We start from the raw sequence: 26447 nt of genomic DNA, 5'->3' as shown, positions 1-26447 counted from the left end.
ATTTCGCCGCGAATCGGCTTGGTTCCCAGTAGGTTTTAATTTAAACCTGCATGAAATGGAGCACGCTTGTTATTGAAACTCTATATACCCAATCCCATGATTTACAATATAAAATGGTGTCAAGTTTCAGTGCCTCAAAATATTCAACCTGTGCTTATTCTCTGCTTCCTCAATTTTCATTGCCACTCAATGAGAACTTCTTGGTACGGTTAATCAAAAACAAGTGCTCAGAGCCACCTTTTCCCACGTAATAACATAATAAACAACATTTTGTCTTGGCCAAAAAATTGATATATGTGACAATTTTTCTAAACTGTGATTATCCTCGAGTTTTATTTCATGAATCTCGGAATGCAGAACGGGCAAACCCGTTTGGAGTCTATTTTGAAACTTTATGCCTGAACTTAGTCATAAAGAAGCCATAAACTTTTACCACTTTATCGCCTCGTTAACAGATTCATAATTATTTTAATAGGACCAATTGAGACCATCATTGGCATGCATAGTAGGCATAAATACATTATCCTATGGAAAAATTAACTCACCTTCGCAGAATTTATTAATAAAATCTATTTCTGATTTCATTGACAATAAGAGATATAACTAAAATATGTAGAGAGGCCTAAAGATATATATCAAACCGAGATCCTCAGACTTGTGATTCATATTAAAATTATGCGCCCTTTCTTATACGATAATAAATTCATGTTCATCTCATCACCTTCACAAGATTTCGGCTAGTTATTGATATTGCAAAATTGGTTATAACTAATTACTCTCGTCTTTGTGGAGTATTAAAGTCGTTGGGTAGTTGATATCAATATTTCTCACTATCAACCACGGAATATATTGCGCTGCTTTTGTTAAACCAACATCATTGTTTACTATTTATTTGTGTGCCAACAAGAGACTCAAAGAGAAGAGCGACGTTCGTTTATCGGTCACACCAGGCTCTTAAACAGCGTGAATCTATCTATTGGCGAAGTATATTGGTACTGTCTGTTCCCAATGCTAAGGTTACGCTGAAAAATCACGTATATCAGTCATCCTATTGAACTTGATGACAAGTTATGGACGAGAAGACAGCCTGTGTCCACCGAAAAACAGCTGGTACTCTTCTGCAAATTCTCCAGAGATGCAGCTTGTGAAAAATGCAATGAGATATCTTTGAAAACTCTTTAGGTAAACCACTTCCAGTAATTTAAAATGGCCAACAACCTGATCCTGGGAGCAAAACGATTGTCAATCTAGAAGAGTTATTAGCTGCATCTGGTGACCTACTTCTCTCTAATGTTTGGATAATGTTCACGATTACTAAAGATAATAGCGTCATCGTAGATTTCTCTTTTCGTTATCAATTGATTAAATAGGCACTTATATATTTGCAATAAAGTCCAAGCCATTAATAGTATCTGTGAAGACGATAGTCTGTATATACTTCGCTAAACTTTGATCCTATGTCCATCCCAGATCAATATAAGCTAGAGTTATAATAAAGTTTAATTTTACTTAAACACTGTTCAATAAACATTTCTGCCCAACACAAGTGAAACCGATTTCGTATATTTCACTAGCGGCCTTCCATAGGTAATTTTGTCAAACATTCTACCATGATATCTCATTCAGATAATGGAGTTAATATTATTAACACTGTAGCCCCTGAATGTTTCGTGATTTTTTCACTTTCGCCTTAGTCGCCAATAGTTAGTCTAAAGCGAACGCAAAATTTGTAAATGAGTTGTACGCTGATGATGACCAATAGGTTGTCGGTTAAAATATTGTTGCGCAAGAGCCTATACAGATACCATTCCAAACTATGGTTATGAAATAATAAATCATTAATATATAAAGTTTCGTTATCCAATACCGCGTCTTAATTCGGAGAGACACCTTCGCCAGTCCGGAATTTTGACAGACCATCAATCAAGTTGTGGAAACTAAGTGAGTTTGCACTCGCCAAATAATAACAGTAGTTGAATGTTTTCCCGTTTTTTTTTTTTTATTAACCTTTTCCAATTTGCATGCCCAGTATTACTAATTTGAATAAACACGAGATTAGGTCGACCATTGAGTCTTGGGCAAATTTCAAACTACAAGAATACTTGAAGTATTACGATACACTTAATGTTTTCGAAATGATGTTGCTATACCGAGTATGCTCTCCCATACATAAAGCTAGAGTTACTTTAGGCTCACCGTTGCATATCCAAATGGAATTGTGGTTTTACTATAGGGAATCGGTATGCTAGAACAAACGAAGGGATGGTAATGAATATTGTTTTGCAATAAGCTTGAAAAGTAGACCGTAATTATATATTATTCATATTTTATTATCCAGCTAACACAGATTCCCACTGTAATGCAAAATATGGATAGGGCGGTTGAAAAACGGGAATTGGAATAGGATTCATTAAGCAACGACAAGCTCCCATTGCTGGTTCCAGTCGTCATCCTACCACGTGTACAAGGGTACATTAGTATCCATCAAAGCCATATGCAATTTGCTCGTTAAGAATATAAAGTATATCTCACATTGCGAGGCACCAAAGCAACTTGGTTACCTTCCACAGGGGCTATAGCGCCCAGGACCAAACTGTCATTGTCCTGGGACGAGATAGTATAGTCGTAGAATCTAAAGAAGAATAAGAATAAAGATACATAATTAACACACATGCATTCAGCTTTCGCATATTATTTCGAAAAATAGGATTATATATATTATTATGTGGTTGGAAACACATACTCGAAGTTCTGCTCGTCTCCACTAGGATGTTGCTGCTGCAAGGCCACATTAGGCTGGAGGGAGGGGACACTCAAAGCAAGATTGCTCTGCAGGTTGATGAGTTTACCATTCTCGTATCTATACGTAAGCATAGGGTATTAAGAATTCCACGGGTTGAAAGCATTTGCGGACGAGTATTTGAAATGGTATATAGTAAGGTTAAAATGGAGTGATCAATTACCTCCATTGTTGATTGGCGTTGTTCTCGGACTTCCTGTTCCAGAGGATAATATTTGCACCGGGCTCCGAGCTGGCATTCTGCACATCCAGGACAAGGTCCTTCTCTCGTAGTTGAATGTAGAATGGAGCGTTAGGGAAAGACATAATGACAAGAGAGTTAGATGGAAAACTAAAAATAAAGTGGAAAAAGAATAAGGGGCGCGTTAAAAAGAGAAGCGAACGAGAGAAAAAAGGCGCCCTTATAAAGGTTAGCCGGGGTTAACTGTGGGAGGCTTTTTCGTGTTCTCCATTAATATAATATAGTTAGGTAAGATGTTACATCCAATTGCATAGCTGAAAGCTTTCCGTAACACCAAGATTCCAGTTTAATTAGTGACGTAGAATATACAAAGAAATGATGATGAAACGATTTAGATGCATTGCGTGAGAGCTGGGCCGGTCGGTTTGAACTTGGTCCTTCTGCTACAGGCAGGACCTTGGCATGGCTATTGCCAACAACGAGATTGGCTGCCCTTTAGGCCCTTCTTTCCCACGCTCGCTCCAAATTACACCTTGCAGGCCAGCGCCCATAGAACAGCTAATCACATTCAATAGTGATCTCGCTTACGCCGGCTTGTTTAAAAGTGATACGACAACTCTGTCCAGTTCATGCGCGATGTGCTTAAACAGTCCCAGCATGATTTCGAGAGGAGGAAAAGAGGGTTTCTACTTGCGAGCCAATTGCGAGCGAGGGTCGAGAGCACGACATTGAAATCTGCGGTCTAGCGGCAGATTTTCGATAAATCGAGTTCACTTTGAACTCCAACGCAATCTGCATTCTCCTCGCATAATCGAGATTGAATTTGGCGCGAATCATGCTTTAACCTCTTTTCGCTTGATCATTTGTTGGTCCCACGGATTGCGAAATAACTTGCAACTCTTCTCATCGTCCCTGATCAAGTACGCCTCTGAAGCAGCGCAGCAATGGGGCAGAGGTGATAATGGTTGCAATTTCCAAGTTAAACGAGCGAAGACAGGAAGCCAAAAGCTTTAGAAGGAAGCAAATCAATTTCCGAAGACACGTGCTTTGAGAGCAACTTTTCCTTCAGCCCCTGGTCGGGTTTTCCCAACCTCAGTGACTTCTAATGAGTCCTGCAACCTTCCTGTCTCGAAGATCCCTTTGGTCGTTAAATACTTGTGGGAGCCGGAAGGCTGTTTTGATAACAGAATCACTTTCTTGACACAGAAATTGCCAAAGTCAAGGGTTCAAAACTACCGATTTTCAATAGTTTCGAAAATCCTAATATCTGCCAACATCAAATGCAACCCTTGTTCTCAAACTCCCATTCACCTGCTCGGTTTTAGTTCCAAGGGCCTTAAAAAAGATATATATAATTATAGCAAACTTTCTGTATTTATTCATAGGTTTTTTTGAAAAGTGTAAACGCCCTCATGTATCTTACAATTTTCCTGTTTGCTCTAGTTTACTTGCCGTTTGCACCCCTGTGCGCTTGTGTGCAGTGGAATGTGAGGTATTGGAAAAATGCTCTACCAATCCACAATCTGATAACTATCGGGAATGAGCACAGCTACGTCGCCCGCTTCAGCAATAGTGATGAGCAAATGAGATTTCAGCAGGAGCTTATGAAGAGGTGCCCAAATTTCCCATTCGACCGTGATCCTAATTCCATGGGGACTGGCTCAAAGTCATACTGGGTAGGGGACTGGCTTGCCCTCCAATGCCCCGATTTTGATGAGGTCATGCTTAGCCTTCAAAGAAAATATGAGGTTTCGCTGCACGAAGTCAAGTTTGAAAAGGTCCGCTTTGCATAAGCATTTTACTGAGATATATTTGAGTTGACATCGATAAAGACTCGGTCATCTGGTTTGTTCATTGAATCGCCTGACTTGTGCCAAATTGATTTTGAAACCCTTCACGGGTAGATGTGAAATAGTAATTCGCCCATAGAATGAGAAAAAACAGTACATTTAGTGTATTGTCTCTGTGGAATGTTTATTGTTACTTTAAGCAATATACAACCTGAAGTCCTTAGTGAGCTTGCCTATAATATGTAGCCGGGAAAGGCGCATTTATTTCGCAAAATGGTGTTCCTCAACGACCCCAGATTTATCTGTAAATACGCGCAATAAAATTAAGAGTCCCCACACATTAATCAATGTGGCGTAACTTCCATGACTTTCATGAAAAAAAGGAAATGGCTGTAAGAAATAAGAGAAAGAGCCGCAAACGTGTTGCAACTTGTGCAGCATTTATCAGCGATAAGTATATATTGTCTATCCAGAGTGATTTTTAAATTCTCCCAAACTCGCTCACTATTTGCCAACCGATACTACTTGATTGCGGTGGCAACTTGCGTGAAAAGCTCTCTTGTTTTTTCCCTTTTGTCAAAGCAATCTCCACGACAGCGGGGGATGTCAGCTAGTTCCATTACTGAATCTTACCATCCCAATTTACAGTCGGATCCTGTCAATCTCTTTCTTTGTGGTGATGTCGTATTAGGACGCGGCATCGACCAGATTCTAGCCCATTCCTGCCCTCCAATCCTATACGAGTCTTATGTGAAAGATGCTAGGCATTACATCCTGCTTGCAATCAAGAAAAATGGACAACTGCCAACAAATCCTCCCGTTCAGCCTCACTATCTTTGGGGATGTCTTCTAGAAGAATTCCAAAAGCACAAGCCTGATGTGAAAATTATAAATCTCGAAACTTCAATAACCTCTAGTGACACTCCGTGGCCTCATAAGCCAGTTTGTTACCGTATGCATCCAGACAATGTGGACGTGATTAAAGCAGCCGGGATTGATATAGCTCTACTGGCTAATAATCATGTTATGGATTGGGGTACTCAAAGTTTGATCGACACGCTAACAACATTGAAGAACGCTGGCATTAAGTCCGCGGGAGCCGGGTTGAATCAGAAGGAAGCTGAATCGCCAGTGATAATGGATATCCCCCACAAAAAGGCTAGAGTGCTGGTATTCAGTTTCGGCTCGCCTGATAGCGGTGTTCCGACGGCTTGGGCTGCTGATGGTAATAGACCTGGCGTGGCCTACGTGGACCCAGTTCACCCCGCTTCTTTCATTGAGAAAATAAAAGAGCTAATTTCACGGTATAAAGGACCTCGTGATATCGTCGTTTTTAGCATCCATTGGGGTAGCAATTGGGGTTTTGAAATCGAAGCTTATCATAGGAATTTTGCTCGGGAACTCATTGATACAGCAGGTGTTGACTTGATCCACGGCCATTCAAGCCACCACATAAAAGGAATTGAGGTGTACAAGGGTAAACTCATCGTATATGGAGCTGGTGATTTCATTGATGACTATGAAGGTATTGAAGGCTACGAAGAATATCGTGACGACCTAGGATTAATGTATTTCCCAAGCGTGGATCAAGTAACCGGCCATGTAACTGAGCTGCTTCTTATTCCTACCCGGATTTGCCACTTGAAGGTGAATCGAGCAACTAGTTCCGAAGATTTAGACTGGATTGAAAAAACGCTCAACCGAGAAGGCGCGGAACTAGGCACATCTGTCCATAGAACTGAAAGCGGCACGTTTCGCTTAAAATGGTAGTATCTATGTCATAAGTAGCGCACCTATTTCTATAGGAGGCTATCTAGTGCAAATTTTAAAATTGTATAACACTGATATCTTGCAGCCTACAAACAGCATGTTTAATTTCATAGCAATGCATCATTCAACCACGCCCCCATTGTCCACCTTATACTTAAATATTGTATAGACTTCTAGCCAATTACTAAAAAAAAAAGAAAAAAAGAGGGTGGAGGGGAGCTGTTAGTCGGTATCTGTAAAAATACCACCACAATATATAAAGTAAACACAAAAAAAACTCCAATGTTATAGTTAGTCTATCCATCATTATCATTCTAATATTCTCTTCCTTCTAGTGGAAGTGAATCGCAATATAGATGCCAGTCTACTCACAATCAACCAATATCGCTAAGAGCGACTAATGACAAGCAAAGTTGGTTTGTTGCTACGGCCATCAAATGAGAGGATTCTTTTGGAAATTTGAATCGTGAAATTTGCCCTGATATTGAGGAGCGAACTAATACAATATATAGTCATGACACACTAAGTTTTCTTAGCAATTAGTGAGGTTATAAAATGCTCATATAACGAATATTGGCAATAGAATATATTCAGGGAGAACCGCTCTTGACTAGAAATTGAGGCCTCTACTCCTAATAGCCCGCCGTTCCATCCTCTTGGCGTAACAAAACCAGGATCAACACAGGGAGCCATGGCATGGTTTTATTAGCAAATGAGAATAAGCTTGAGAAATATTTCCCTCACCATGATTCAAGACTCTATGTGTCGATTAATAGGATGGAATAATAAACATAGAAAATGGGATCCTGGGTATCCATCTTAAATTACAGGAAGTTTGTCGCTTGTTGTTTTCTCATCACAACACTAGTTTTATTATACCCAGTTCCAAGAGAAATAAAATGGATAAGATTACCTAAGATCGGCAGGCATTATGCTGATATATTCCTGGGAGAGGTGTTCTGCTGTATTTGTACGAGTTGGTTACGGAAAGGTTGATCCCGGTCGATGTTGTGTAAGCTTGCAAATATAAACAAATCGCTCACGTTTAAGATTGAAGCTAATAATAATTAGAAAAGTAATATCGCTTAATATAAATACATAAATAGTGATATACTCAACTTTCAGTCCCAATATATCTTAGAGTTATTCTTCAATGCACACGCCTACGAAAAACTAGAACAGCTAGGAGTGGAACATCAAGGGATATAGAACAGGACAACAAACGTAAATATCGCACATGAAACTTATGAAGATCTATTTGAAACGTAAAAAATTGATGTCAGATGAAGCACTACTATTTCTATTGTAGTGCACTGCAGGGGTTATGTACATGCCCAAATGCAAACCAGTTTAAAACCATCAGAATAAAATATAAGAGCCAAAAATTCCGTTTATTGCACCACTGCTCTTGGTTGAGTCTGGTTCAACATGATACACTTTCTCCTCTGTTTCCTTCTACTCTGGGGTTCTACACTTGCTGATCTAACCATTAGAGTCGGGTCTAATGGAGGTGTTGGGCCATATTCATTTTCCCCAAAGCATGCTGTAGTGCGTGTTGGAGAACCAGTGACTTTTAAATGGGAAGGCATTCTCCCTCACAATGTCATGAGGACAAATTATCCTGGGCCGGCAGGGTGCGCAACTCCAATGATGTCCGCTCCCAAGGGGGTAGATCCTGATGATTTGTTTGCCACTGGGATAAAATTAGGGGGTCAGTTGAAAATTAGAAAGTCAGAGTAGACTGATTACTAATACTGATTATGCTATTAGTTGGGAAGTTTACCAAAACTTTTAAGACTCCTGGGAAAGTCTATTACATTTGTGCACTTCAATGCGTTGCAGGAATGTATGGCTCAATTGATGTTGTTCAATAAGCAGTTCATTAGCTACGTTGACTATTTAAAGGAACACGTTTTATTTTAATTTGTAAAATGTTTGGAGCAACGGTATCCCATTAATGCTTTTAATATGATGTTATCAACCCATACTCGCTAAAGCAATTTAGATTAAATCCAAAGGCCAGTGCCATTTTTAGAAAAATTTATGTACCGGTCTTTTTTTTTGCATATTCTCAGATAAATATTCTCAGACTTTTGTCAATTTTATCCTAGCTCTTAGGACATGGAAAAATAGCTTGATATCAGAATGTATTATCCATTTTGTAAAGGTCCCACGTGAACATTTTCAAACCGGCATACAAAATCGAAAACGCATATATTTCTCTTTAATTAAAGCATAGCATGATATTAACAGGAAAACATTGTCTTTGGTAATGTATGATATCATCACACTCGTCTCTTTTTCGATATCTCCGCCATCTCCACGTCCATGTCGTCGTCGTCCTCTTCGTCGGATCCTACGGGCCGCTTCTTTAAACCCTTCATCTTCCGCGTCTGCAACTTCGATAAATCTTGTCGGCCCAAATGCACCCGTCCGTATTTGTCTCCCAGAAGGTCTTTCTCTACATTCTTCACCCTCTTCGGTTTGAGCTCTTTAGGAACCTTGATTGCCATCTTCCACATGTCATCCTTAGGCTCTACTCTTCGCCTAATCCTCCAATCGAAACTTGGACCCATCTCCTCGAGCTCAATACGTGGAATACGTGTCCCTGATTTTTTGAGCTGAATGGTGTATACACGGAAAAAGATACGATGGGAACCATCGTCCTCGGATGATGGCATTGCAGTCAGGGAGATGACGTGCTCGAGCCCTGCAAGATTGATCGCATCCGCCTCCTGGCCCCGGAAAAAGTCAAGAAGCATGGTACGCATATGCTTAAGTTCTGGTTTGGATTCCCAGTGCTCGCCATTAAATACCATTAATGGACGCATTCCAACGGCACATTTTGGAGCCTAACAGAGTAATTAAAATCCATTATTAAAGGTCGAATCTAAAACTAATACGATGAAACTAACAGCAATACACTCACCTTGAACTCAGCCATGGGCACACTTTTCTCGATTCCAACCTCGATCATATCCATCAATTGATGGTCGAACATGCGTGCGAATACAAGATTGTGAGGACGTTTTTTAGAATGAGTACCAACAACTATTAAAGAGGAGTCATTTTTCTGAGAGAGGAAGGTCAAAGGTGTGTCATCGTCAAACGGGTGGATGGGATTCTTTTTTGTGAAATTAACAGCATCAGGCTTTTTAAGCGAGTACTAAGTTATTAGGCGAAATTCGAAGAAAATTTAGAAATTCATCCATCGACCAGCCATCAAGCTAATATTTTCCTACCAGATCAGTAAGTGCATCATTCACAATATGGCTTGTCGTGCTTCCCCGAATAAATAATGCGGTTTTGGGATTCTCATTTACTTTTGGCTCTCGCTTTTTAAGTGCACGTTTCGAGCGTGCATTCTTGGGCTTACTAACAAATGGATAGATAGGATTAGCATCGGAATGTATTTAGATTAGATCGGCTCAAAATAAACTCCTTTCCAGCCAAGACTTACATTGTGCGCAACATTTTGGAGCAATGGAAGTAATTAGGCGAGATAGGACTTAGATTTCAATTAGGAATCAAATGTAAACAATTGTGACTGTTCGCATTATTAATGCAAGTCACAAATTGAACAAACAAGAAGGAAAACTTTTCGATTAATCATTTTCCTTTTTACAAGCTTACTAGAAAAAAAAATAATATCATGGAATATCATCCCGTTGTACAGGAGCAGCTAATGTAAGTTCTCTGTATGAACATGGTACAAAAATGCAAACTAATTCATATCGATCTAATCCATTGATACATATAGTCTTTGCTGTCAATGTGGTACGCCGATTCCCCCAAATCCGGCGAACATGTGTGTCAATTGCATACGTAATGAGGTGGATATCACTGAAGGCATCCCAAAGCAGTTAACCATACACTTCTGCCGTAATTGCGAGCGCTACCTTCAGCCTCCCAATGCATGGGTTACTGCAGAACTCGAGAGCAGAGAACTTCTCGCATTATGCTTAAAGCGACTGAAAGGGTTATCAAAAGTGCGATTAGTAGATGCTGGATTCATTTGGACAGAGCCGCATTCAAGGCGTGTTAAGGTTAAGCTAACCATTCAGAAGGAGGTAAGATCACTCTTATTTTCAGTAATTCATAGTTATTCTTCAATTAACATATTCATTAATCGCTTGCATAGGTTTTTGCTTCAACAATCTTACAGCAAATCTTTGAGGTTGAATACGTCGTCAGTCATCAGCAATGTCCGGACTGTACACGAGTTATGGCAGAAAATACTTGGCGCGCAAGCGTTCAAGTTCGTCAAAAAGTGAGTCCATATTCTTTTGCATTTGATTATTTAGTAGGCCTCAACAAATCATAATATTGATGAATTTGATTTTGGCAGGTTAACCATAAACGAACATTCCTCTTCCTTGAGCAGCTTATGCTTAAACATAATGCACACAAGAATACAATCAATATTAAGGAAACTAAAGACGGTCTCGACTTCTTTTTTGCAAACAAGTCTCATGCAATCAAGTTGCTCGAATTTCTACAAGCGGTGGTTCCAATTCGATCAAAAACCTCAGAGCAAATTATTTCTTCAGATATCCATACTGGTACAGCGAACTTCAAATTCACATTCTCATGTGAAATAGTACCGATTTGTAAGGTAATATGATCTCAGCCATACATTTCTTTGCTCAGTTCCATTCCTCTAACATACATCATCTTCGTATGTTTATTCTAATTTTCACGCTAGGATGATCTTTTGTGTTTACCTCCTCCTCTTGCTCGCTCTCTCGGAAACATTCCTCCGCTCGTCGTCTGCCACCGTGTTGGAAACAGCATTCACATCATTGATCCAAACTCCCTTGCCTCCGCAGATATCTCAAATCAAGTGTTTTGGCGCAGTCCGTTTAATTCTCTGGCATCTGTTCCAGAACTCATTCAATTTGATGTGCTTGATGTGGAGATGCTCGGGCCAACAAGGGGTAAATTCGTACTCGCCGATGTGACCGTAGCACGGTCTAGTGATTTCGGAAAGAACGATACCACATTCATCACGCGATCGCATCTGGGAGGAATTCTGCGACCGGGAGACTCTGTCATGGGATATGATCTTGTGAATTCAAATTTCAACGACGAAAACTTTGACCGATTGGATCGTCGCGCGACTGCAGACGTTATTCTTGTCCGTAAGGCATATCCGAACCGCCGAAAGAAGAACCGCCCACGTAACTGGAAGCTTAAGCGCATTGCAATCGATCAAGGAGAATTACAACCACGGAAACAAGAGGCAGACCGTCTTGAACAGGATTATGAGTTGTTCTTGCGCGATCTCGAGGAAGACCCCGAATTGCGACAGAACGTTACTCTGTGGAAAGATGAAGCTCGTAATAGGAGAGAGGCTGATACGGCTATGGAGGCTGATGATGAGCAAGATATTGAAGAAGAGGACTTCCCCGAGGTTGGACTGGATGAACTGGCAGAGGATATGGAAGGGCTAATGATAGATGATGAAGAGCTAGCGGAGGCATAGGCTCTATTAAACGAATGTTTATTTTTTATGATAAATAATAAGCATTGCAATTATAAATGAAATTTATCATAACATGTTCCTGAGTTGCAAAGACCACAGATATTTTTTTTTTTTTGATTAAATAACTGAGCCTATTGGTGAGGAGTAATGAAACATCACTTGAATATCAGTTAAATTCTCCTGTTTTACACGTACAAGTATTCAATCTAGAAACCTGAATATCCAGCATTTTTTTTCTGTAGGTAGTTAGACGGAAATTTTTTGAAGAGAAGTAACTCTGGCAAAGAGCAATATTAAATAATAAAGTAAACGGCGAGCTCTTTAGAAATTTTAAAAATTTACATAAATCAATCAACCTTTGAAAATACAAAGAAAAAAAAAACTAAAAATAGTAGAGGTTATAATACAATGTGCGATGATTGAGAAAAGAAAATAAAGCAAAATAGGCAAAGGTATCCACATCTCTCAAATCATGATTTCCTTTACTGCTCCCCCACACCGTCCTTCTCGTCAAACAGTCGCATTAAATAGTCATCGGCCTTCACCCCACTCGCCTCCATGTCCTCACACACCTTTCTCGCTGCCTCCATATATCCATATTTCAAATAGGCGCGTATCAGCCCGGTCCACGAGCGAACATCCGCAAATTCACCCATCCCTTCCAAAAGATTACGTGCCTTTTTGAATCGCTTCTTGGCAGCCCATGAGTATATGAGCTGGTTCATGAGTTCTGGAGGCAGTTGCAGTCCCCGATTCAACATATGGCGATATAAACGATTCGACAAATAAGCAAGTCGGTGCTGTTTAAGAGTCACGTCCAATAAAATGCGATATGTGATTACATCGTAAGCGAAATTCGGATGGGCTTTGGCATGTTCGAAGAAGAACTGGACCGCACGGGGCACTCCCTCCACCTGCACCTTGTACGTAAGTCGGATGTTGAACATAAACACATTTTCCTTTTCAATTCCCCAATTTTGTCGTCTCTCCAACTCTCTGATCATATCTTCCACCTGCTCGTGGGGTTGATCTCTGTATTTTAGATAGGTCGTAATCAGAGTACGGTAGGTAACCAAGTCTGGCTTCACATTGTATTGCTGCATCGCCTCTAGTACTTTGGCGATATCTGCAACACCCATATCACCGATAAGGCGGTTCTGTGGGTGAATTGCACATCCTGCTAGCAATATATTGAATTCTGTGACTGTAGGCTTGTGCCCACGTTGAACCAGCGTCCGAAGCATCTCCATGGCGCCGTCCATCCTTCCCACACGGGCATAGCAATCCATAAGCATGGTATAACAACCACGCGTCAACGGTATTCTTTTTTCCCGCATCTGCCGCACCATCCTTTCCGCCAATACCACATCGCCCGATCTTGCACAGAAATGGATAAGTGTTATGTAAACAGCAGCATTAGGTGTAAAGTTACTCTGCTGTCGCATGGTATCAAATAAACGGCGAGCATCGTCGAATCGTGCAGACTGGATGAGGCCCCGTAAGAGAATATTTGCCGTATCAGTGGCAGGAAAATTGGGGAAATGCTTATTCCTTAGATCGCCAAAAACCCGCATAGCTCCGATTGCATTTTTGCGACGTAAGTGAAGCGCAATTAGATCGCGACATGCGTGCTCAGAAAAAGAAAAGGAAGCTCCGCCAACATATTGATAGAGTTTCTCGGCCACCGCCAAATCTTCCAGCGCAATGCTCTTTTTCAATAGCGACTCTATTACATCATGCGTCAATCGAATATTGTTGCGTCTACTTTCTAGCACCAGGTCTAAACCCTTCTTGATTTGTCCACGTTGTATATGACTGTGAATTAATGCTTCTAAAAGCGCTTCTGAAGGAGTGAGATCGAAAAGTGTATGTAGCTTGTACATTCGCCGTGCCTCCACTAGATTATCTTCAAGCACCAGTGCCCGCACTAAGAAATTCAGTATCTCACGCGTCTGTTCCTGTTCGGACCAGCTCGAGAACTCCTTTCTTCTTGCTCTTAATCGCGACAAGTATTCATCTATGGGTAAAACACCTGATCCTACCGCGCGCCAGCACAAATTCCACGCACGATATTTATTATTGCCTTTTAAATGAGCTTCTGCCAAGAGCGCATAAATATAAAAAGAGGGCTTAATTCCTTGCGCTTTCATGTCAATAAAGAGTTGGTTAGCCTGCTCAACATGTCCACTCCTCGCCAACATATCCACTAAGGCAGTGTAGCATTCGCGTGTCGGAGACACCCTCTCATGCTTCATTCGTTCCATCACTCTAATAGCCCGCGTAAGTGCCCATTTCGCGCGGTATGTTCTCATCCACAGCGAATACTCCTCTGCCGTGAATTTCACACCCCGTTTATCAAGATCCTCAAATAATGTCACCGCAAGATCGGTTCGTGAATCGTGTTTACCGTACGCAATCGAGTTGGTGAAAATGCGCAGAAGTGCAGAGAGATCACTGCGCGGAATATAGTCAAGATGAGTGCGAGCAGAGAGATAAGCTTGCCAGAGATGATGTAGTGGAGGTAAGGGCCGCTTACAAATAAGCGCTCGAAGTTGAGATACGTCCTCGCTCACCCATGCCGAAGCTGTTAATTTCTTGAGCGCATTGTGACTAGCACTTGACGGTGATGTATTGACAATAGTGGGAGCGGAAAGGGAGGAACGTTCAGGGGTTGAGATCGCTGAAGGAAGGGTCGAGTACGATCGCAGTATTCGTGTTGTTGTTCTTTTACTTCTATTTAGTAGGGTATTGTAGAATAATGGAAACGGTAGTCCTTCGCTTGCGCGAAGACCCCGGCTACAGCAGGACCATGACGAGGCCATATTGGTCTGGCCTCCTCACAAAATGCTGAGAATATTTTGATATCGGAAAAAGAGGTTAAACAAGTCAATACGCATTCAGCGAATTGTCAAAAGAACTCTATCCCTTTCTGCAACTTTATGACTGCTCAGTCTTGGGTAAACAAAATCAAAGAGGGGCTAACTCACCACGGGGAGATAAATTACCACGTAATCAGTTAAACTCCATAGGCACTATTTTCGCTACTTTTCTAATGTATCTTTTCGAACAGATATATTTGCATGTTAAATGATAAAAAATATATATCTGTATTGAGTGAAAAAAAAAAATAAAGCAAACAAAAAATAAAAAAGACTACAGCCAATGGAAAATTAGATATCTATAAAGTCTCTGACCTCTCTTTCTTTTAGTTGCAAGTCTCCTCAACCCACTTCCGGACTACCTGTTTTACATGATCAGGAGCATTCCCACGAGAATACACATCCAGCAAACGCTCTGTAGCCAGTTCATTTAATTCAGCTAAATATTCTCCCTTTCCTCCACTTTCTCGCAATAACTGAGCACTGCACGCTTGCATCCCATATAATGCACGGACGTGATCGGTGCACATTTCCACAACTCGACAGAAAGCTTTCAGAGCCACATCTAGATTGCCAAGGGTACGCTGGATTTCAGCATGGCGTAAGTGATGCAAATGATTATGGGGCTGGAGGAGGATGAGCTCTTCGGCGCAGTGAGACGCCTGCTGGTACCTATTAAATAGAAATGCAGAGTTGAACCAAAAACGGACAGAATCCTATTATCAACCCAAAATTTACATATGTTCGCGCATATATAATGAACATAGCTCGCCCCAAGCTTCAGGATCGTTGTAATAGAATTCCAAATAACTATTCAGCGCAGCAATCGCCTCAGCCATCTCACCTTTGGCAATGCGAATTGCAATTCCTCGCTTTAGCACCGCCTACCCATAGTCAGTACACGTGAGATTATTAAATCTTCCTTAAAATTTTAGCCTTATGAACAGAAGGCATACCGAGTCAGTCTCATCCTCTTCAAGAATCTTAGTATAGATCTGTTGGGCTTCCTCTAGCTTTCCTTCGGCCTCTAGCGTCATTCCTTCGAGACGTTTTACGCGTGCAGAGCGAGGAAACCGTTTCTTTAGACGTGAAAGACAATTCTAATATGAAAATATGTTATTTGGTGCGCGAATCCGGGAAAAAATACATCTTCAATTATTACATCCGCTAGCGCCATATCTCCCACATCCAATGCAGCAATACACAGTTGCTCATAAAAGTTCCATACTACAAGCATTGAGGTAAAGGCATGAGCTCACCGAATTCTTGAGACCAATAAAAATCCAATCTATTCTACCTTCATCGCCCATCTTGTTCGCTCCGCCCGAGTGAAGAAGATCTTTTCCGATAGTGACGACAAAATCCGGTTGTCGCTCCCCTGTCTGCCGCAGCTCTTGGAGGCGATTTATGGCTTCAGTGTGAGATAGCTTTGATGTCATTATATTTCCTTTAAGCTGTAATTTGAAGCTTTTAAAAGTTATTCGAGTTTATTCGTGAAAATTGGAGGCTTAGATAAATATATTCCAACAAATTGAAAATAGCAATCATCACATTTTCTCACTTTTTCTTGGTAATGTATATAACATGCGGCTTAATTGCGTGATCAATAATCCGAGCAGATTCTCCGAGGCCTTTTCACTCGAGATTGATGGATCGGATAGCGTCGAAGTTCTCAAAGGGAAAATTATAGAGAAGAATCCCCGCCAATTAGGAGGTATTGATCCTTCAGAGTTAATTCTCTGGAAGATCGATTTATCCTTCAAAGATCTCCAGAGATCTGCCGGCAACACGGAAACTATAAGCAAACTAAGGCTCTCGCCACTAGACGAAATCTACGAATATTTTCCAGAAGAGCCACAGAGAAAACATATACATGTGTTGGTTGAATTGCCCCAAGGTACGCAATTTTACTTCATATTTAATTTATCATAGCAAATATATCAATACATTTTTTGTTTTATCAGTGGTTGTTTCAAGCGGGCCGTTAACAGAGCCTTTATTTTCTGTCCCTAAAAACCTGAAGAAAGCCCGCTTATATGAAGGTAAAATAATCAAAATTCTAATTCAATATAATAAATATAAAAACTAAATGTTAATCAAATATTAGTTGATTCACCTTTATCGGTTTCAAGTTCAGTTAAAAGCATTAATGATCGATTCTTCGTTGGAGATCCTGGAATATTCCTCAACAATTATCTTACGAGTAACCACAGCTTTCCAACATATCACCGTCCGGCTACTGTCAACGATTTTTCTCTGGGCATGAAGCCCGAATCTAACATTCCTATGTTGAGGCCCCAAATTCCATCACTGCTTTTGCACTCGCTACCAGAGACAATTGATAGCTTGGACAGACTGACACATCTGGATGAAATTTTTCAAAGCATGGAGCTGGCACTCGATACTTGGAATATGATGGTTTTGCTAGGACCTTCTGGCTGTGGGAAAACGCGCACCTGTTATGAACTTCTTTCTACGAACTGGGGATTTTTTTTTGTGGTAGAGAGGCAAGACAACTTTGGTTCCGGTGATTTTGCCACATTAGTTGAATTAATATCAGCTCGCGTCACTAAAGAGGACTATGAAACGAACCGGGCGATTGCTGAGCATTGGATGTATAGTGCTATTCTCTCTCGCATTTTAATTCTTCGGTACTGCTTATTTAAAGATCCCAACTTCACCCCGCGAAAATGGCTTCTGCTTCAGATTGCTCCGGTATATTTCGCACATTTATCTGGGTATAGACAAGATATTTTCTGCGACTTAATGTCACAGCTCGCAGTATGTGATACGTATAGCATTCAACTAGCAATCACGACGGAGTACAGCAAATTAAGGGAATTTACCAAAAATTTTCCGATATTCCCTGTAATAATTGACGAAGCACAGGAATTGGATTGCCACTTGAACGGATACTTTCGTTCTTCACAAGATCCGAAACAAAAGCGGACACTACTTTCACCAGTTGCACATGTCCTCAATTCTCTTCATAGACTTCACCGAGATTTATGTGTGATTTTGAGTGGGACAGGGTTATCGCTAATCAAACTCGAGCCAAAATTTAGGTCGGGTTGTTTAAAACCAGGTGGTCTTGTCTCATTTGTAAATTTCGGCGGTTGGGAAAGTGCGGATCAAGTTCATAGTTATGCATCACGTTTCCTCGATATTTCTAAAGAGCAATCTTCCCATTTATTTGATCTATGCCGTGGGCGCTACCGTCCTCTTGTTACTTGCATTGAGTATATGGTCCGTGGCTATTCTTACATCGACGCTATAGATGAATTGATAGCGATCGTCATTGCGAAAGAGGAACAGCCGGTGTCTGCAAGACTAAGCGCAAGATACTCATTTTATTCCACCTTAGTTCGAATTGAAGATAGAGGAGGCGGCTGGCAACTTTTAAACCAAATACACGAGGCGGTATTAAATTATGTATATACGGGACAACCACGCTATTTTATTGAGAAAGATCTCAAGCTGGTCGAAAAGGGTCTCTGTCGAATGCGATACCTTAGCCCATTTAGGCCCGCTCGTCTCGAACGTGTGAAATCGGGTGATCCTTCAATTGACAATATTCTCCAACAAGAACAGGAGATTATACCTGTTAAAGCTGAATCCCACGTGATCTCAAATCTGTATTCTGGTTTTGCGGCTTTCATCGATGAGCCATTGGTAGTGCTGGCCGCCATTTATTTTTTTCGCGATAGACACAAAATGATAGATTCAGTATTTCAAACAATGACCATTTTCAAGTCTGATCCCGCAATGATTGGTAAGCTTTGGGAGCGCTGTATCCCCGAGGAAATGGAGCGCATATTTGATGGCACGCGAAAACTCTCTCAACTGGCACTATTTCAAGGTATTGAGGGACTAAACATGCCATTGTTTTACGAATCCGCGATAGTGGTAACTCCAACTCGGCCAAGATTTACGAATGTCAAACTGCTTCTCTCAACTCCTGAGTACAATCTTGGCAATTATCTGCAAGATGACGCCTCTACAAGGCCTCCATTTTTTGCCCCTGATAATCTCGCAGGACCAGATCTTGTGTTTTTTGTGAAAATTCAAGGGGCATCAGGAGAAATACATATTCCCGTTCTAGTGCAAGTGAAACTACGTAACTATGTTGAATCCATATCACTTCGCACTACCGATCCAAACCTCTTGTATCGTAATCGAGATGGCAATTTGATTAACAGGGAGCGCACAGCGCCACTTTTAACCATCCTTAAACAACATTGTCAACATGGCGTCATTCGAATTTTGGTCGCATATCCGGCTAAATTTCCTGGTTCTCCAATGATCATTAATTCTCACAATTATGATCTACGCGGAAATGAGAGCTGCATCTGGCCGCAACTCATTGGAATAATCGACAGCCGAAATATTACGGAATTATTTTCTGAACGACACGTGAGCTATCTTAATTTTTTGAAGGAGATCAACGGTTCTTGAATTTATAACCATTGTAAATTTAATATCTCATCTGTGAAATTATATACACCATTTATTATTACTCACACTCATGCAACTACCCTTAAGTAATCACAACTATTCAATACAAATTTATATTTAAATTCATTCTAAAGATTATTACACTAAATATATCGCGGCGGCGACGCACTTACCACGGATTTTGGACACTGGTTTCTTTTCTTCTTCCGTGCGTTCCGGAGACCATCTCATCACCCGTTAAAGATTTTCTGGCAGATTTCGCCCTACTCAGAACTATCAAGCGCAAACATCGTCTTAGTTTCATAGGAAACTGAGAAAATCTTCGAAAACTTCTCAACCGACAGGATCTTCAAGGCTTCCAGTCTCTTGGTCTTTTTGTAGTGAAAAAGCTTAATTAACAGCTTTTTTACGCTTGAACTCTGCCGCTATTGGTTCTTTGCAAAAGGTTTTCAAAAAACGAAACCAACCTATTGCAGATATTTGTTCCAGCTATTGATTCAATCACCGAGAACCAGCGAGTGAGTAGACCAAAATGACCATCTACTTTATGCTCTCTGTGGTATACCGCAAAGAAATTCCATCGCAACTCTTTGTTGTGCTTTAAAGGACCTTCATGCAACAAATAGTAGACAAATTGTTTGCACTTGAAACGGGAGTAACAATTGTTCCAAGCTTCCAAAAAAGAGTGCCTATCCCGCCAAGTGAGATTTTGGATAACTAAATACTAAGGCAATTCTTTACAAAAAGAACGTTGTGAGTCAAAGTATCTGAAAAGAAGTCAAAATATTTCTTCTCTCCGCCAGGAGTAAACAGCATCATGCAAAAACATGAGTAATGTTGCTTTTTGAAGTATGCTTTCCCCGCCTTGACTGGTCCGCCACCTAGTCGCAAATTTTCTTGGTTATCAATGATATGCATCCTTTCGTTATCTTTGAGCACGTTGCAACAATTCTTAAACGTCGATCCTCTCTCATCCACAAGTACACCAGTACTTGTGGATGAGAGAGGAATATATATCGTAATTTTTACGTTCAATTGCGCAAGTCGTTGACAAGTGTGGAAATATTTTCGAAAAATACTATTCAAGGTATAGAATCTTTAAAGGAGATATTAACGAGTTGCAGATAATGTTGAATATTTGACTCTTCAATATCTAAATTCAGCATGTCTGATTAAACTTGAGATCTTACATATAGCAAAAGTTCAACTTGAATTGTTCACAAAAAAATAAATAGCAGAGAGTTATGCCATCGAAATATCAACGAGTACTAATTACAGGAACAGATATATGAGGTATTGAACTTACAATAAATAAATTGCGATTACAACTGTTTTCTCATTAATCGAGAGGGGGCACGCTGTGGTATCTGCGGCGGCTTAATATCCTCCATTTCATTTGGTATTACCAGCACTTCTTTTTTGCCAAAGGCCTTTCGTATAGTAGCACAAGCCTTTCGTTCCTCAAACTCTTCCAGTACATTCGAGACCAGCGCATCAAACACCTTCGTTTCGCCGTCAAGAGATGGTGTTGGAATGTACGGGCGAAGAGAATTCAAAAGCGACCGCATGTTATCAGCCATTAGCTCGCCAATACCGCCTCCCCATTTCTGCAGAGGCAAAGAGAGCCCTACAGCCTTCACATCCTTGATTCCTTCTCTCTTGAGATATCGGTGGATATGTCTGGCAACATATGGATCGATGCTTCTGGATTGAAATGTGTTTATCACTTCACGACAACTATATGCATTAGACTACACCGCTAGAGAACAATAGCATGCACTCAGCAACAATATACCTTGAGAAATCACATATGATGCCACTGGGCCTTTATTCGCGATATTCCAATCTGGCTCTGTAAGCTCTATCTAATAAACAATGCTTTCTCATCAGATAAAAAATTTCTCCACAGGACTTTGCAAACTTAACCCACATATCCCCCTGGTTTGGTTACACGCTTTAACTCACGCACGATGTGTGGCCATTGATCAACTCGTATTGCTGAGTACATCAATCGCATAAATACAAAGTCTTTTGGAAAAAAAATTAAAAGGGAGGCATAGATTCGCACAAGAATTGCAATGTACCAAAGGAGTCATTTTCAAAAGGCAACCCATGGTTCAGATCGCACTGTAGAAACTTGACATTCCGAGGTGGTTTGGGTTGAATTGCCACAATGTCAATCCCAATAAATTGAGAACGCGGATAGTTGGCTGCCATTTCTAGAGTCCAATAACCAGGCCCACATCTAATATTTGTCACATAGAGGTGCAACATTTGACCTTGGTAAATGAATGCGACAAATGTGTTAGAGAGCAAATATTCTTACCCCACATCGAGAACCCTTGCTCCATTATCCAAAACACTTGCTACCGGTGCCAAGTAATCTCTGTTGAAGAACACTATGAGTCGAATATTATTACGGAAAGCGCATAAAAAGACATTTACGCTTTGAAAACGGTTCTTAGAAGATAGTGTATTTTTCTTAATCTTTCTACTTCGGAGGCATCGGTGGGAAACAAATAAAAACCCTTTGGTATTTTCCGAATGCGCTGGAGCGATGCATAGGAGACAGTAGAATTGGATCGAATAACAGGACTGAGAGCAGAGTAGCGTGAGGAGTGCGTGGAGGCAGAAATTGGAGGACCGTCACTTTTGATTGAGATGGTCGGAGAGAGGGGGCGTTCAATGAGGGTGGGCGAGGAAGAGCGGACGGCGCTCGAGCGGAGGTAGGAATGGAAGGAAGACGTCTTACGGGCGTAGTCGTCAGAGCTCGAGGATGATGCCGATTGACGATTGCCCATTATCCCTAGAAAGAATTACAGAATTAGGGGAATACACAGAAGAGTAAAAAAAGATTGATAACCGACCAGAGGCTTTGTCCTAATTTCATGAGGTATAACGCGTTTAATTTATGTTGTGTATCATTGCCACGCAACGGGAGAAACCTAGTGGTTTGGATTGAATAATTAACATTAGGTTAGGGTCACCCCGGAAGGTTGTAGCGTAGCGGCCATGGGGCGAATAGAAATCAGGGACGAGGGGAATGGCCATGCAGAGCCACGGGGATCCCTCGGTTGATAGTGTGATTAGGTTGACTCCCTGACCGAGCGATCAGCGCTTAAGACGCGGCGATCGCATCCAAGTAGACCTTGTAGACTGACCTCGAGGAGTGCTCCGTGCCGTCGACAATAATCCTCGCACGATCCACAAAATCGACCCGTGGCGTATTTCATCTAACGCTAACCTACTTGATTGGAATTGTGGTTGGATTTCTAGTCTCCGTTGTCTCCTGCACATAAGCTTAGGGCTGAAATTAGAAGAGCGCTACCATTTAGAATCCGCCCTTGCATTGTCTCTCGGTGTATTGTCATTTCTTTTTCTTTGTTTATTAATAGAGTAAGCATATGTTCACAATTTTTAATTTCTTATGATCCAATATAAGTAATTTAACCATTCTTACCTAATAATAAGAAAGAAATAAAAGGAAAAAAAAAAAAGAAACAATAGCAGAGAGAGGGGTGGGAAAGAATATCATTTTTAGTAAGATATTTTCATACATGAGTCTTTTTTTTCGCTACTTATTCAAAATTGGGGAAAAAGTAGGATAAAGTGGAGGAATCCCAAAGTACAAGAAGAAGAAGCGAGGAAAAGAGAAGAAAAAAAAATGTTAAAATTTAGAAGACGCTCAAGAGAATTACTCTATACAAAGCATTCGCCTATTTACTCGTCCATGAAGAAATAGTTTCCAGTGGCCTTCTGCTCCTTATCCTTTACTGAATCAGACTTATTGATTCTGGGACGGTAATTTGTCGGATCACGACGGAAGGTGATCTCAAGGCTCGCAAGGAACTTATTCATTCCCGTGAGAAGCGATTGAGGGGAGCATGCGTGTGCTTCCACCGAGGGAGTACCGTCGTAGACCACGACACGATCCGCAAGATAAGTTGCCATGATGAAATCGTGCTCTACGATGAATGCAGTGCGCTTATAATGCAATACGAAGCGTTTGATAACTTTAGCTGCGATGATACGTTGCTCCGAATCCAGGTAGGCTGACGGCTCATCGATCAGGTAAACGTCGGCGGGTTGACCCAAGCAGAGCACGATAGCAACACGCTGCAACTCACCACCAGACAAAGTCTGCACATCGTTGTCGATGATGCTTTCGATCTGCAAAGGCTTCACGACATCGGTCTGGAACTGTGGGTGCATAAACATCGCTTTGATCTTCTTAAGAAGCAACATGCGCACTGTACCCTGGAAGGTCGGGCTAATCTTCTGCGGCTTATAGCTGACATTGAGCTCAGGGACTTGCTCGTTACCATCGGCCTTGAGCTTGCCAGCCAGCAGACGAATAAAGGTGGTCTTGCCCGTACCATTTTGACCAAGCATCACAATAATTTCAGAATCCGTGAAATTACCTCCATCGATAGACAGTTTGAAATCTCCGAGTTGTTTAACCATGGGCGGGTACTTGTACAATCGGTTACGCTCTACTTGTTGATCGTCTGCAGACTCCGCCAACTTAAATGTGAGGGATTCTTCACGGAATCTCAAGTTCTCAGTCGGGATCTTGCCATCTAAGAATACATTGATACCCTCACGCACAGAGAGAGGAAGGGTGACGACACCGTACACGGATGGCATACCATAGAGCAAGCAGATAAAATCGGACAAATAGTCCAGGACTGACAAGTCGTGCTCTACCACAATTACATATACGGTAGGTTGTAACAGGGTACGGATCGTACGGGCAGCGTTAAGACGTTGCTTCACATCCAAGTAAGAAGATGGCTCGTCGAACATATAGCTATAGTTAAAGAAATCGCAAGTGAATTAGCATAATAAAAAATATCTCTCGTTTTTTTAGGGTCGACTTACATATCAGCTTTTTGCACACATACTACTGCAATTGCAAAGCGTTGTAATTCACCGCCAGATAGCTGCTCCACTTTACGGGAAAGCACGTCTTGCAAATCCAAAGCCTCGATAAGCTCCTGCTTGTTATTGCGGTCGAGCTTGGCATCAATTAGGTCTGTAACAGTGCCACGTACAGCTTTAGGGATATGATCAACGTATTGGGGTTTGATGATGGCCTTTAAGTTGTCTTCGAGAATCTTTGTGAAGAAATTCTGCAGTTCACTACCGCGGAAATACTTAAGAACGTCTTGCCAATCAGGTGGGTTCTAAAAAATGCATGATAGATATTAGTACACCAGATATCTCCCGGAATATCATAAAAGAGAAGATTTCGGAAAAAATAGAATTTTGTGATGGATACTTACATCATATTTACCAAGATTGGGCTTCAACTTTCCAGCTAAGATCTTCAAAGCCGTACTCTTTCCGATACCATTAGTCCCAACCAACCCAAGAACTTGGCCAGGTCGTGGGACAGGAAGCCTATGTAGCTTAAAAGCGTTGGCAGAATAACGATGGGTCGTGTCCTTCTCGAGATTAGTTGGAAGATTGACAATGTTAATCGCACCGAATGGGCATTTCTTCACACAAATACCACAACCAATGCAGAGTTCTTCAGAAATAAAAGAGATTTTCGATTCGGGGGTGACTTCAATGCAAAGTTTTCCTGTCGAAAGATGCAATTAAATACGTATAAATATAAATATCTTTTGGATTAAAAAAAATTTTTAAAGTACCCATTCGGTTCACAGGACATGATTTTTTACATTCTTGTCGACATTTTTTGGGTTTACACTTGTCATTGTTGACAATGGCAATTCTTGTGAGTTTGTCGCCCGCCATTGCTACAAGTTATGATTAAATCGCCGCGACAAAAAAAATCCAAAGGCGTTTAAATAATGATTTAGTAGTTCAAGGGTTATCGTAAACAATGTAGCCATTGAAAGAAAATGCGCCACTTTATTCAACTTGAATAGCAAGTAGGAATTTGGCAAAAAAGGTAGAAACTAATTTCAAAAATTTAAAGTATTTCCAAATGGATTGATACCACCCAAACTCCAATCTGGTAGTTTCCATGCTCTAGCCGTTTAGAACTACCTTGGATAAAGCGTATATTATTTGATGGTCCTAGGATAGCAAGAAAATTATCATGAATGTGGCAACATACGCTATGTAAAATTATAAAGGTCGGATAAAACATTACAAAATAAAGCGTTAAAGATTCATCAGTCTTTTACAGCACCATATAAAAAAAGATCAACCTTTTTAGTTTACTTTCTCAGAAGATAGATCAATACATTCAATGGACTCAGAAGTATCTTGAGTAGTTAATAAGGGAGTTGTGGTGGTTACAATTGCACTTGGGTTTGCAGCCTGGTTTGATGAAGTGGGTTGTAGTGGTGTTCCATCTCCAAGCTGCTGGCTATTATTTTGGAAGATTGGATCAGAAGATTACCTAAACACATCTTTCCCTTGAATATTTTACTAATATTAATATTATATTCACAGTATAAAATAATATAGATTAGATCATTTTATTTGGTGAAATTAATCTTGGTAAGTTCAGGGTCTTTACTTGATACCCATCCTGAGAAGTGATAGTGGCAGACCTATATATAAATATACATTTTCCTATTCAATTCGATGAAAAAATATGAATGGCCAAAGTTAAGGCCTACCCTGAATTATCCCCATATATAGGTTTTGTTGATATCAATTGGTGCTTATGTGAAGGGAACCTTTGCATTAACTCTGGAGAAGCCTGGTCAGTTCCAAGCACGAGGGACTTAATTGACTGTGTTTCTGATATAAACTTTCGAAGCATCGTATTTTCTTCTTTCAGCTCTTTCATAATCCTGATACAAAAAAAATGCTAAAAAGACTATATGCGGACAATGTGAGGAGGCTATTATTACGCTTTCATAGGTTTCACTTTCAAGAGATTTTCTCGAGCACGCTCTAATAACTTGTGCTGACTATCGACTCGTCTTTTCAGAAAACGAGTGAGATTGACGAGATGAGAGTGTTGAAATCGAAGTATCTCGTATGCTTCACCAGCGGCGAACTGAGCGGGTCGAAAGAAGCGCTGGATGTGCTCTGGGGGCTAGTTACCAAAAATAAATACGAAGCATTTTAATAGAGCTACATTGTCCGTTGGTATTCTTTA

General features: G+C 40.8%; 11 protein-coding genes across 11 annotated transcripts; 5 read left to right on the top strand and 6 right to left on the bottom strand.

Annotated features, from left to right (window-relative positions):
• Positions 1-2410: 2410 nt before the first annotated feature.
• Positions 2411-3106, bottom strand: VTP21DRAFT_5305 (uncharacterized protein; the record flags this gene model as incomplete). Its single annotated transcript, XM_069395812.1, has 4 exons — positions 2411-2452; positions 2533-2632; positions 2744-2860; positions 2964-3106. The coding sequence occupies 4 exons, from the start codon at positions 3104-3106 to the stop codon at positions 2411-2413; spliced, it is 402 nt and encodes a 133-aa protein (XP_069248379.1).
• Positions 3107-4393: 1287 nt separating this feature from the next.
• VTP21DRAFT_5304 (uncharacterized protein) lies at positions 4394-4774 on the top strand (the record flags this gene model as incomplete). Its single annotated transcript, XM_069395811.1, has 1 exon — positions 4394-4774. One exon carries the CDS (start codon positions 4394-4396, stop codon positions 4772-4774), a length of 381 nt encoding a protein of 126 aa, XP_069248378.1.
• Positions 4775-5374: 600 nt separating this feature from the next.
• Positions 5375-6541, top strand: VTP21DRAFT_5303 (uncharacterized protein; the record flags this gene model as incomplete). The annotated part of the gene is made up of 1 exon (XM_069395810.1): positions 5375-6541. The coding sequence occupies one exon, from the start codon at positions 5375-5377 to the stop codon at positions 6539-6541; it is 1167 nt and encodes a 388-aa protein (XP_069248377.1).
• Positions 6542-8146: 1605 nt separating this feature from the next.
• Positions 8147-8415, top strand: VTP21DRAFT_5302 (uncharacterized protein; the record flags this gene model as incomplete). Its single annotated transcript, XM_069395809.1, has 2 exons — positions 8147-8252; positions 8312-8415. The coding sequence occupies 2 exons, from the start codon at positions 8147-8149 to the stop codon at positions 8413-8415; spliced, it is 210 nt and encodes a 69-aa protein (XP_069248376.1).
• Positions 8416-8826: 411 nt separating this feature from the next.
• On the bottom strand, positions 8827-10015 carry VTP21DRAFT_5301 (uncharacterized protein; the record flags this gene model as incomplete). The annotated part of the gene is made up of 4 exons (XM_069395808.1): positions 8827-9393; positions 9471-9707; positions 9784-9916; positions 10002-10015. 4 exons carry the CDS (start codon positions 10013-10015, stop codon positions 8827-8829), a joined length of 951 nt encoding a protein of 316 aa, XP_069248375.1.
• A 178-nt stretch (positions 10016-10193) lies between these two features.
• Positions 10194-12026, top strand: VTP21DRAFT_5300 (uncharacterized protein; the record flags this gene model as incomplete). The annotated part of the gene is made up of 5 exons (XM_069395807.1): positions 10194-10228; positions 10302-10611; positions 10683-10811; positions 10890-11156; positions 11247-12026. The coding sequence occupies 5 exons, from the start codon at positions 10194-10196 to the stop codon at positions 12024-12026; spliced, it is 1521 nt and encodes a 506-aa protein (XP_069248374.1).
• A 482-nt stretch (positions 12027-12508) lies between these two features.
• On the bottom strand, positions 12509-14848 carry VTP21DRAFT_5299 (uncharacterized protein; the record flags this gene model as incomplete). Its single annotated transcript, XM_069395804.1, has 1 exon — positions 12509-14848. The coding sequence occupies one exon, from the start codon at positions 14846-14848 to the stop codon at positions 12509-12511; it is 2340 nt and encodes a 779-aa protein (XP_069248373.1).
• A 383-nt stretch (positions 14849-15231) lies between these two features.
• Positions 15232-16344, bottom strand: VTP21DRAFT_5298 (uncharacterized protein; the record flags this gene model as incomplete). The annotated part of the gene is made up of 5 exons (XM_069395803.1): positions 15232-15577; positions 15644-15789; positions 15862-16005; positions 16068-16132; positions 16203-16344. 5 exons carry the CDS (start codon positions 16342-16344, stop codon positions 15232-15234), a joined length of 843 nt encoding a protein of 280 aa, XP_069248372.1.
• Positions 16345-16489: 145 nt separating this feature from the next.
• Positions 16490-19360, top strand: VTP21DRAFT_5297 (uncharacterized protein; the record flags this gene model as incomplete). Its single annotated transcript, XM_069395802.1, has 3 exons — positions 16490-16802; positions 16870-16947; positions 17013-19360. 3 exons carry the CDS (start codon positions 16490-16492, stop codon positions 19358-19360), a joined length of 2739 nt encoding a protein of 912 aa, XP_069248371.1.
• A 1322-nt stretch (positions 19361-20682) lies between these two features.
• Positions 20683-22593, bottom strand: VTP21DRAFT_5296 (uncharacterized protein; the record flags this gene model as incomplete). Its single annotated transcript, XM_069395801.1, has 8 exons — positions 20683-21086; positions 21156-21225; positions 21291-21358; positions 21445-21605; positions 21687-21746; positions 21806-22166; positions 22348-22459; positions 22522-22593. 8 exons carry the CDS (start codon positions 22591-22593, stop codon positions 20683-20685), a joined length of 1308 nt encoding a protein of 435 aa, XP_069248370.1.
• A 487-nt stretch (positions 22594-23080) lies between these two features.
• Positions 23081-25123, bottom strand: VTP21DRAFT_5295 (uncharacterized protein; the record flags this gene model as incomplete). Its single annotated transcript, XM_069395800.1, has 4 exons — positions 23081-24170; positions 24242-24546; positions 24646-24947; positions 25018-25123. The coding sequence occupies 4 exons, from the start codon at positions 25121-25123 to the stop codon at positions 23081-23083; spliced, it is 1803 nt and encodes a 600-aa protein (XP_069248369.1).
• Positions 25124-26447: the final 1324 nt, after the last annotated feature.

This window comes from Calcarisporiella thermophila, assembly GCF_041956535.1.
Source record: "Calcarisporiella thermophila strain CBS 279.70 unplaced genomic scaffold VTP21scaffold_21, whole genome shotgun sequence".
Classification (NCBI taxonomy): Eukaryota; Fungi; Calcarisporiellomycota; class Calcarisporiellomycetes; order Calcarisporiellales; family Calcarisporiellaceae; genus Calcarisporiella; species Calcarisporiella thermophila.
Note: the sequence above shows the minus strand (reverse complement) of the source record. Positions and strands in the feature narration are given on the sequence as shown.